This window comes from Tachyglossus aculeatus, chromosome 20 (genome assembly GCF_015852505.1).
Source record: "Tachyglossus aculeatus isolate mTacAcu1 chromosome 20, mTacAcu1.pri, whole genome shotgun sequence".
In the NCBI taxonomy this organism is placed as follows: Eukaryota; Metazoa; Chordata; class Mammalia; order Monotremata; family Tachyglossidae; genus Tachyglossus; species Tachyglossus aculeatus.
The window spans coordinates 4,982,535-4,994,765 of record NC_052085.1 but is presented as its reverse complement, the minus strand read 5'-3'; the positions used below and the strand labels follow the sequence as shown (position 1 = coordinate 4,994,765).

Here is a 12,231-nt window from a genome sequence, read left to right as displayed (position 1 = left end):
CCCCCTTTAAACATGTCCGGTGAAGCCACGTTATTTAGAAAGGAGATCCAGGGATCAGTTACCTAAAGAAAATACCACAGCACAGACCTCTGGAAGTGATAACAGAACTCGGTTATTAACAGTCTGGAAAAACTTCAAGAAAATGGCTCTCAAGGATGTGAGGATTTTTTTTTTTTTCGGAAGTAAAACACAACAGTGCATTCATTTGGCAGGATAGAAGAGCCTGAACTTTTATCATTGGGTTGAATAAAACCATTTTCCTGTCAGCTGGTTTTGATCTTGCAGTTGCTTGATTTCCCCTGGGGATTGTTCAGGGTCCTCTTTATATCAATTAATGGTTTGCCTTTTCTCACACAAGTAGTTCAGCAATAAGCATTTCTGTGAAGGCAGGAGAACAAATGATGGGAGAAACCAACCACCACTGAGCACTTAATCCCAGCACTTCAATTTAATCAGTCAGTGGTATTTATTGAGCACTTACTATGTACCGAGCACTGTGTTAAGCGCTCAGGAGGGTAGAGTAGAATTAGTAGACATGATCCCTGCCCTCAGGGATCTTGTAATGTGGCGGACATGCCCCCTCAGTCAGCTGGAAAATGATGGGGTGGGCTTAGTATTCATCACTGAGGCCTGTCCAAGTGTGATCTCTTGGTCGGAATGAGATGCCGTGAATTTTAAATGGGGCTTTCAGAGCCATGTCAAACCTCACTTTATCATGTGTGTGCAAACTTTCCATCCCTAGGATTCAGATGTGGTTCTGCTTGAGGTGATAGCGCAATCTCTGCCTCTTAAAACATCACGGCTATGGGTTTTTTTCTTTTCCTTTTCTAAAATTGCCAGACTGCAATTTTCTCCAGCACCCAATAAAACCTTTTAAGTAGAATTGGCAGTGTGTAATTAATCGATTAACTGCAAAGTGACCGTGCATTGTCATATTGTTCTTTTATCATCATGATATAAAGACCAGGTGACTTCCTTCATGTTATTTTTATGAATGTAGCTGCCCCCATTTCTCTTAGAGCATACGAGTTGCATTCTTGCAGAAACCCAGGTTAAGAAGAATTAGTTTTATACTTCCGCTGTGCTGAGTGCACGCAAGTGTACAAATATTTTGTTCAAGACTGTGTCCTGCTCCATTCAGACAGATGTGTGTTGTCGGGTGAATGTTCCCTAGTTCTGCTGTTGCCTGCTTTCTACAACTCAAAGTGAAAACATACCTTCTTTGCTCTCCTTTTGACTATAATCAATCAATCAATCGTATTTATTGAGCGCTTACTGTGTGCAGAGCACTGGACTAAGCGCTTGGGAAGTCCAAGTTGGCAACATATAGACACAGTCCCTACCCAACAGTGGGCTCACAGTCTAAAAGGGGGAGACAGAGAACAAAACCAAACATACTAACAAAATAAAATAAATAGAATAGATATGTACAAGTAAAATAAATAGATAAATAAAGAGAGTAATAAATATGTACAAACATATATACATATATACAGGTGCTGTAAGCTCCGTGAGGGACAAGACCTGTGTCTGATCTGATTATCTTGTATCCTCCCCAGTGTTAACGACAGTGTTTGGCACATAGTAAGTGCTTAACAGATACTACAATTATTTTTAGTATTGTTGTTGTTATTACTAGATGAGTGTACACCTGTAGTGGTGTGAGAATGTGTCCTCATTTCATGAAAATCTGGCATAAACAAAAGAAGCTAAAAATGTTTATAAAGTTATTTGCTCTTATTTCCATCCTTAATTATTATTTAAACAAATTTGCCTTATAATCCTGAGTGATTTTTTTTCCAAAGTGTTATCTAAACTTTGGAGAATCGAAAATTGAAATGTCATTTTTTTCTTCCTTCCTTCTAGTGCTCTGTTAAACTGGATGCCGATGATGACAGAGATCCTCAGAGGAAGGGAATTGGTAGAAATAAGTGGGGAAGCTTCCAGAAGTTAAATGACTGGCCAAACCCGACTGGAGCGCGCCCCAAAATTAAAGTAAGTAGCTACATTTCAGAATGTTCTGGCTACCCTACCGAGCTCCAGGACAAGTAATATTCCTTGGCCTAGAAAAACCTTCATTGGCATTCCTTATTATTGTTGTTTTAAGATAAATGTAACATCGGGGCAGGTAGGATTTCCTGGGCATGGTAAGCACAAGAAGAAAAGTTTATCTTGTTGGAAATAGCCACAAGGATGGAGATTGTAAGCACCCTGTAAGATTGTAAGCTCCTTGTAGCCTGGTTTGAAGGACTGCGTCCTTTGCATTCTCCCAATCAGCACAGTGTTCTGATTTTGCAGTTAGAAAAGGAGATCACTAAATAGCTTTAGTACGTTATTTTGGGTTGAGGGGGCAGAGGTGCCCTCTCTGGAGACTGTACCTGAGAACAACATTGCTCAGATTGTGAGCCCCATGTGGGTCAAAGACTGTGTCCAACCTCATTTACTTGCATCCAGCCTAGCTCTCAATGCAGTGCATGATACATAGTAAGCGCCTAACAAATACCACCTGCCGAATTAGCAATTCACGGATTCTGCAGGAGGCTTTCCATTTAGTGGAGAGGTGAAACAGATGCTGTTTGCACATTCACAATGAAGCACATGAAAAACTGGAAGGGGCAAATGCAATTTAACCCCAGAGGAAAATATAAGCCCCCGAAAATATGAAGATTTCATTCTACAAAATGAGCACCGAGACATAATTATTAAAACATTTTCCTCACCATTTTATTGAGTTTCCCAAGCAGCCTAGGACGGTTCAATTTTCTTGTAAAACTGCTGCGATCTTTCAGTGCAAAAATGATGATGCTCTGAAGACTGTAAAATTTTCAGGCATTTAGGCCTGCTAATTATTTCCAACATCGAAAAAGTATTTATGGTCTATTTCCACATAGTACAGTAGCAAATGTTCTGGGCATAATAAAATTATGACATTTACATAACGCTTACTCTGTGTCAAACTCTAGAGTGAGATATAAGATAATCAGGTCAGACCCAGTTCCAGTTCCACAGGGGCTCACGATCTAAGAGGGAGGAAGAACAGCTTTCTCTTCTTCCCTCTTTCCGTCCCCGCATTTTACAGTTGAGGAAACTGAGGCCCAGGGAGGTTGGGATTAGAACCGGGATCTCCCAACTCCCGGCCCTAGGCTCCCTCTACTAGATGACTTCAGGCTTGCCGGCACTATGCTCCCAAACCAACCACATGATGGAATTCCAAGCCTGTGTTTCCGTATCCAGTTTACAAGTAATTTAAGTAGTACAAATGCCCCTAAGGATGTGCATCTAGCTTTATTTCTATTTATTCTGATGACTTGACACCTGTCCAAATGTTTTGTTTTGTTGCCTGTCTCCCCCTTCTAGACTGTGAGCCCGTTGTCGGGTAGCGACCGTCTCTATATGTTGCCAACTTGTACTTCCCAAGCGCTCAGTACAGTGCTCTGCACACAGTAAGTGCTCAATAAATATGGAATGATTGAATGAATGAATGAACCAGGAGCCTGCTCTGGGCACATTCTCTGAAGCTGCCACGGCCCCGTCATGGGACCATACAATCTCAGCTCTCTGTAGATCCACCCTCAGCGACCAGGGATTTGAGCTTAACACGCTCCCATATAGACTGTCTCTATATGTTGCCAATTTGTACTTCCCAAGCGCTTAGTACAGTGCTCTGCACATAGTAAGCGCTCAATAAATGCGATTGATGATGATGATGCCCCCATTTAGCAGTCTGGTTACTGGGCCAACACCCCGCACCGTGTATTTTCTTTGCTGTTCTCTTGTCGAAACAGCGTGGCCTAATGGATAGAGCCCAGGCCTAGGAGTCAGAAGGGCCTGGGTTCTAATCCCGGCTCTGCCATTTGTCTGCTGTGTGACTTTGGGCAAGTCCCTGAACTTCTCTGTACCTCAGTTACCTCATCTGTGAAATGACTATTGAGACTTTGAGCCCCACGTGGGACAGGGACTCTGTCCAACCCAATTTGCCTGTATCCATCCCAGTGCTTAGTACAGTGCCTGGCACTGCTTAACAGCATTATTATTACGTATAGTAATGGAATTTTCTAGGTGCCTACTTAATGCAATGCCTTTTACAAAGTACTTGGGAAATATATGTTCCCTGTTCACGAGGAGCATAAACGCTACAGGTATTTATTGTTTGGAGTAGGTTTCCTCTGTAGTATGGCCCTGAGATAAATATCCTGCCAAGCGACCCAGTCCTGAGCTTCTAGGAGGTCCAAGGCGAACGTCCATCCACCGACGGCATTTAGTGAGCGCTTTCTACGTGCAGAGCACTGTACCAAACATGGTCACAGACAGGCCTACAAGTGAACTGTGTGCAGAAATGGACCAAATACAGAAGTGCAGTGATTCGGTGAATAATATATTAGAGTCCTAGACAAGCAAAGGGGTAAATGCACGTTGCAATCTGTTGAGTGATGGGAGTGTCGTGGGAGTTGCAGGCATAGTCTGACAGTTCCCATGAGGACTTGATTTCTTTCAGTGAGACAGAGAAGACTTCTCGCTGTAAATTTCCACAGCCTTCGTTGGAAAGAGTGAACCCCTAGTTGAGGTGATGAGAAATGCCCAGTTTTCCCTCCCTTGAGAGTCTTGATGATGGAGTTTCCCTCTTTGGATAAGTGCTGTCTGGGAACATCAAGTAGACACAGCTTGTTTGCATTAGTTGCTAAGACGTAACGTCCTTGGTTGGGTTTTATGACATCTCGGTCCCTTTGAGCATCAGTTTTTAAAGGAATTCTTAGGTTAAATCCCTCAGGCCACAACTTAAATAAATATGATTTGAAGTTTAAAGATGGACCTACAGGGTTTTGGGGAACGATTAACCGCTATTTTTGTTGCTTTGTCTTATAAGGGGGAATCAGAGGACTTTGAAATGTCCTTTACTAGAAGCCCCATTTTATTTCATTTACAGAGTACAAACTTTTACTATGCATATAAGCCTTTAACACTGCATCCCATAGCTCTCTTCAGCCTGAGACAACCTTTATTACATCTCCATTGATTTTTTTTTGAAGATTAACAGTGCAAGTTAAAAAGGAAGGATCCATTATCGTGACCTGTACCATTATAGGTCAGTCATTGTTGATTGCATCTTAGGGGACAGTAAATTATGGAGCAGGGGTGGGTATTTGATCCTGCTTAGTTCTGCTTCTTGTGGCATTTTTTGTCTTTGTCTTGATTTTGCATTGACATCTTAATTATCCCAAAGTAAATTATTGAGCTGTCAGTTTGACTCTGTGACAGGAGATGTTAAGAAGGGGCAGCAAACGAGGCTGGGGGAAAGCAGGAGATGAGAAGCAGCATGACCTGGTGGATAGAACCCGGTCCCAAGAGTCAGAAGGACCTGGATTCTAATCTCGGCCCCATCACCTGTCTGCTGTGTAATCCTGGGCAAGTCACTTCACTTCTCTGTGCCTCAGTTCCCTCATAATAATAATAATAATAATAATAATAACAATAATAATAGCAATTGTTAAGTGCTTCCTATGTGCCGAGCACTGTTCTAAGCGCTGGGGGGGTGGGTACAAGGTAGGTTGTCCCAAGTGAGGCTCACACTTTTAATCTCCATTTTACAGATGAGGCACAGAGAAGTTAAGTGACTTGCCCAAAGTCACACAGTTGACAAGTGCTGGAGCTGGGATTAGAATCCATGACCCCTGACTCCAAAGCCCGTGCTCTTCTCACTGAGCCGCGCTGCTTCTCTGGCATCTGTGAAATCCTCATCTGTAAAATGAGGATTTAGACTGTGAGCCCCACGTGGCACGTGGACTGTATCCAACCTGGTTAATTTGTATCTGTCCCAGTGCTTAGAAAAGAGGCTGGCACATAGTAAGCACTTAACAAATACCATTTTTTAAAAAAGAAGGAACATCAGAGTCCCGGGTGGCTCTGTGTAGGAGTTGGCTGAATGGTAATTCTCACAGCCTCTCACACTCAAAGCCTTTGTCCCAGTAGACTGGTACGGATTAAGTTTTGATGAACAACTTCTCTAGGGCAGACTTCACGAGTGTCCCAGTGTCTGTGATACTATATTAATAGTTACTGAAATATTTAGAGAATTTCTTCAATGTGTGCATTATCACCTAATGGCAGGGAATGTGTCTGTTCATTGTTATATTGTACTCTCTCAAGCGCTTAGTACATGCTCTGTGTACCGTAAGCCTTCAATAAATACAACTGACTACAAATGCAAATAGGTTTCCTGGTCACGCTTTCCCATGACATTGTGTTCCCAGATTTTTGCAAGCTGCATCAGTGTCACAATCCAGACCTCCCAGTCTTTTTGAGCAGTCTTGAAAATAAGTCCTGGCCCAAAGCCTAAGAGAAGCCAGGTTGGGCCAAATGAGAAGAGTGCTTGGGCTTTAATTAAAAATTTAGTGCAGGGTTGTTGCTTGGCTTTTCAGATCACTTTGTACTTGGTTTTCTTAGGGATCAGTTGGGGAAATGCAGTGCATTTACTGCATGCATTTGAGCATAATGTGTCCAAAAGAAATCTTGCAGACCATCTCCAATTGATATTTGAAAGCAGCCTCCAAACCCCCAGAAAGACTGAGACCGTTTGAATTTCTAAATCACTGAGTTGTGGTTGGGTTGCCCATTGAAAAGGCCTGTTCTAAAATGGGAGTCCTTACTCCTAACGGGATGGAGAAGAAAAATCCCAGTGTAACTAGCATGGTATAGTGCGAGAACCTAGGAGTGAAGGGAAACAGAGGCGCTATTGTAGTAATACAGGGTTACGTGATTATCATTGGATAGAGTTGCATTGGTTAAGCGGTGCATTCTTCTGAGTATCATAAATTCCCACTACAAAGAGGTTTCATCTGTATTTATCCTCTCCCATGCTGGTGTTGAATCTACCCACCATTCCTGTCTTCTCTTTTTCTCTCAGATAATCGGGGCTCCTTCTACCAGATGCTCCCGTTACAATCTTAGACTACATGAGCAAAAAGTAGTGTTCAAACAAGCTCTCATTTTATTTTTAAATAATCATCCGGGCAAACTTGTACACATTCAGATGGCCAGTGAAATCTAAATACACGCACTCCCAGTTTCTTGCTCTTTTGGGGGGGTCCATTGAATATTCCCAAGTGCCGAGGACGCAGAGAACTCTGTTCGCGCTCGACAAATGCTGCTACTGCTGATGATGACAGAGATGCCAACTCTAGGGCATTGATCAGTTTCATGGCTTCTGTCAGTCAGTCAATCTTTCATATTTATTGAGCGTTTACCGTGTGCAGAGCACTATACTAAGTGCATGGGAGAGTAGAAAACATAACAATTTAGCAGACACTTTCCCTACCCACAGTGAGCTTACAGTCTGAACTCTTTGCCTTGTTCACCTTTGGTGTCTGACAAGATCTGAGAATTCCCAGTCAGGGGTTCAAAATGGCCACTTTCCGGCCCCCTGGCTCTCTGAAACCTGTTCCCTTCTAGTTCCCAGTCCCCTCAAATCCCTGCCCACCTCCGGCCCCCACATTCACAATGAAAAATCAGCACCCATTTCACGTGGTGTCTTTGGGAACTCTTCCTACATCTATTCTCTCTTGATTGACACATGCTGTTTCTGGACCAATTCCGTGGCCATCCAAAGAAAAATAGGTTTATTGTCAAAATTTTAGACTAGATAGTGAAAAGAAAGACAGCTGCTTAAGATTCTGGATGGCACAATAACTATCATTTTCTGACTTCTGTCGGTCTGTCTTTTGTTCTCTTATTGGTTGTCACCATCATTAGGGGCCATGAGAGCTGCCAGTATTCCCCTTATGAATGCATTTTGCTCACCATTTTTTTCCTCCACGGGAAAGAACTCACTCCTCTGTCAAGTTATCCTTTTTTTTTTATCTTACGCAGCTGTCACAGCAGAGACAAAGAGTGGAATGAAAAACCAAATTTTCCGAAATTGATTTATCTGAGAGCTTCATACAATGTTCGGTATTCTCCGGCGAGAGACCCAAGAGCATCAAATTCTCCCTCAGTCTTATTTCCCGAAATGAATTATTCATTGGAGTATTGGCAAATAAGATGGGGTTTGTTTTATCAACCCTCCTCATTTTCAGTGGTGTCAGGAAGTAAATTGTGTGACTCCTGATTCGGGTCTTGCTCAACGGGGGAAATACAGCTCCCTTTTTGAACACCGGCTATGACCTGGTGCTCTTTACAGGAGATAGCAAGGCCCAGATGTGGAAACTCTGGGATTTAACTTGAGGTTATCAATCAGTGAATACTATTTATTGAGTGTGTTCAGTTTGCAGAGCATAATTGCCTTCCAACTCTCTGCACTTTTCATCCCCAAGCAAATTATCTGGGAAATTGCTGTCTAAAATCAATTTAGTAGTTACGTTCAGCACTTACGTACATGTCCATAGCTAATTTATATCAATGTCTGCATCCCCTTCTAGGCTGTAAGCTCGTTGTTGGCAGGGAACGAACGTGTGTACCAGCTGTTATATTGTACCCTCCCAAGAGCTTAGGACAGTCTTCTGCACGCAGTAAGCACTCAGTAAATAAAATTAATGTATTAAAAATATGTTTAGTTCACTTGAAATACTGAGCTAAAATCTATTTGGGAGCTAAGTATCAGTACATTTATGGGTGTAAGCAGCCAATATGTTACCATCGATAGGTGGCTTAAACCTTGCCCCACTTTTCCCATCAAAACATGACGGCAGGCAAAAAAGGACGGCGGTAACTTTATGATATAAAGTGTTTAATAAAAGGAGTTAAAATACGTTCGTTTGTAAGAAGGCAGAGAACAGTAATGAGTGTCGAAAGCCAGGATTCACTGTAATGACAACAAAAGACGTAAAACTGGGAAAGCAATTCTCATTTTCAGGGAGTCTTAAGGATGTACTGACAGTTGGCCATTATTTGTCCTGCAGAACTCCCTTTAATGACGCTATAATCGGGTTTTTATCTGACGTACCCAGTCACTCACAAGCAAAAAAATGCAATTGGTTGATAAATACTAGGCCATTACTTTATGCAAATGTCAAGTTCAGCAAAACCATGTAATTGCCGGCAGGAATCCATCTGATATGTTGGTATTCATCTAGGCAATGTAGTGGTTTCATAGCTGTGCTGAATATTCTGCAATAAAGAATATGTTTAACATTCATGGGAAATAGAATTTAAAAGAGCACAGATTGGTGGTAGGTGAAATGATCCATGCATTTCCCGCCTTGGAGGCTGAAGATTTAAGGAGCTTTATGAACATATTTTGTGGCTGCTATTAATTTTATCTAGGTCGCCACAGAAAGCAGGCAAGTGGTTCATCTGGTTAGGAATTATTGCCATATTGATTTAAAAAGCAATTGTGACTCTCATTTCACTTCAGTGATGTTTGGATTAAATAATATTTATTGGTTCCCCTTATTCTTATGGTTCAGTGTTGAATCTTGCCAAAGTAGTTGTACTAGGAGTGCTAGTAATAGTAGTACAAGAGGAAGTACTAGTATTAGTACTACTAGTAGTAAAAGTGGTATTAGTGAGCACTTAGCGAGTGTGAGGCACTGAACTAAGCCTTAGGAAAGGCCTTGCCCACAATGATAGCAAATTCAAAGGAGTCCCTTCCCTCAAGGGACTTGTACAGTGAGTTCTGCCATAAGATGTGCTTGCCTTGCCCGATTTGGATAGATTGCTATTGTGGATTTAGGAAACGTTCTTTCCATAGCACGTGTCTGTCTATATATAACATGCCCGATATCGGTGGAAAGAGCTAGTACGGTGAGTTAGTCAAGCCATGAATACCAGAGCACAGTTTTCTGTTAATGCAAGAACCCAGTTACTGCATTACAGGATAAATTACTCCATATTACACACCCATGTTATGGAGATTTAGAGTATGTTGGAAAGAGTTAAGCAGAATGTATCCGTGGTCCCCGTTTTGCAGATGGGGTAACTGAGGCACAGAGAGGTGAAGTGACTTACCCATAGTTACACAACAGACAAGTAGCAGAGCTGGGACTAGAACCCAGGTCCTCATTTATTAATTCAGTTGTGTTTATTGAGTGCTTACTATGTGCAGAGCACTCTACTGAGCACTTGGGAGAGTACAGTAAAACAATAAACAGACTCCTTCCCTGCCCACAATGAGCTTACAGTCTGGAAGGGGAGATAGACCAGGCCCATGCTCTTTCCACTAGACCACACTGCCTCTCTACTCTTCCTCCGCCTTTTCCCCTAGCATCCTGGGCAAACATAAATGGTTATCTCTCAGCTCTTTTAGTGATTCATCTTAACTTAACACACACTACTTATTCAATTTACTTCTCCAAGTAAAAGATTTACTGTCCTTTGCTTGTCATTGACCTACTGGGCTTGAGTTCATTTCACGAGAGAAAATGAGAGGTTGGAGAGATCTTGAAACATAGCACAACTAGTCTGTAGCAATTTCCACAGATCCTCTTGTCGAAGGAGACGGATGAAAAGTTTTCTAAGCCCCACTTACATATCCCCAAATTCAAACACATCTACTATCCTATTCAAAATGATGTTTTAAAGTCCCTGAAACGTACATCCTACTTTGCCCGTAAACTTGTGTTCTCCAGATACTACCATCGCCCTCCAAATATTGAATTCTTTTTTAGGTGCCATCTGCTGTATAATTTCAGCACAGACGTGTATGCCTCATAGGTCTTTGGACCTGAGGCAGCCAGCCAAAGATCCCAGAGGCTGAGAATGCCTGGTTAATGTCTTCTAGTCATCATCATCAATCGTATTTATTGAGCGCTTACTGTGTGCAGAGCACTTACTAAGCGCTTGGGAAGTACAAGTCGGCAACATATAGAGACAGTCCCTACCCAACAGTGGGCTCACAGTCTAAAAGTCTGTCACACAGAGAGTAAAGTGGGAAGCTGGAAGTTTTAGAGCTTCATCCAGGCCAAGACAAGATCTGATAACTTGGAAAAGAAATCGGGTTAATTGGGCTTGGGGGAGACTTTCTGCCAGGAGGCAGTTGTGGCCTAATGGAAAGGATCACGGGACTGGGAACGAGGAGACCGGATTCTAGTCCCAGCCCTGCTTTGTGTAACCTTCACTGGCAAGTGGGGATGAGATACTTCCCCACCTCCTTTCTCTCCCTCTCCCGACCTCCCCCGAACAGCCCCCACACCCGCATCTGAGATTGTGGAGCCACATATTTATTACTCTATTTATTTATTTATTTATTTTATTTGTACATATCTATTCTATTTATTTTGTTAGTATGTTTGTTTTTGTTATCTGTCTCTGTCTCCCCCTTTTAGACTGTGAGCCCACTGTTGGGTAGGAACTGTCTCTATATGTTGCCAATTTGTACTTCCCAAGCGCTTAGTACAGTGCTCTGCACATAGTAAGCGCTCAATAAATACGACTGATGATGATGATGATGATGATGAGGGACCGGAACTGGGCCTGAACTGGTTATCTGTATCAATCCCAGCGCTAGGCACAGTGCTTTGGGACGTACAGTGCACAGTGGTGAACGCATCAATTTAGAGTTGAACAAGTGATCGTCAGGGCACGTGGACCCAATCTCCGCTGGGCTTCAGACCATCCCCTTAGGGCCAGAGTTGCATCTGAGCTTCAAGCCCAATCTAGGATTCGGTTGTCCCCGTCGTGGCTATCCGAGGAGCTACATACAGTCCTCCAGCCGACCGCTGCTGAATTCTCACTTGGAGTCGCACGACTTCCTGTTTCCTGAGAGACGGGATTCTCAAGGCTTCGTAGATATCCAAGCATTCTTCCTGAATATCGTTTAGAGAGTCGATAATTCATTTTGTTGTAAAGTAATCGAAACATATGGATTCATTTTTCCTAAAAGGATTTTGGGTTTTAAAATGAGGGATTGCCACCTAGAGAAAACACATTGCATTCATTCTGGACCCTCATTATGCATTTAGAAAGTATTCAGCAATTTTATTCTCTGGGGGCTGAACTGATGCTACTGAACGCCATTAAAACCCAAGGTGGTGAACGTCCCTTTTATGACACACAGATTCTCTTAGGGATTTTTACTACTCTCCCAGTAATACAAGGAAGAAATATGTTTCCCTTTCATCCACTAACTGCCCTGTCCTCTCGAGTCTGATTTTCCATTCAGCCAGGAATGCCTCCTGAGACACGCAGAAATACCTCCAGCCATTTGCCCCGAGTTGTTAATAATAATAATAATAATAATAATGGCATTTATTAAGCGCTTACTATGTGCAAAACACTGTTCTAAGTGCTGGGGAGGTTACA

The 12,231-nt window shown here is 42.4% G+C and overlaps 1 protein-coding gene across 2 annotated transcripts in view; it reads left to right on the top strand.

Moving 5' to 3' along the window:
• STARD13 (StAR related lipid transfer domain containing 13) overlaps positions 1-12,231 on the top strand; it is a 326,179-nt gene that overhangs the window by 109,031 nt on the left and 204,917 nt on the right. For both annotated transcript variants that reach the window (XM_038761765.1, XM_038761766.1), the window contains one exon: positions 1,867-1,995. In XM_038761765.1, coding sequence (XP_038617693.1) covers positions 1,867-1,995 — 129 coding nt within the window. The remainder of the gene's footprint in view (positions 1-1,866; positions 1,996-12,231) is intronic.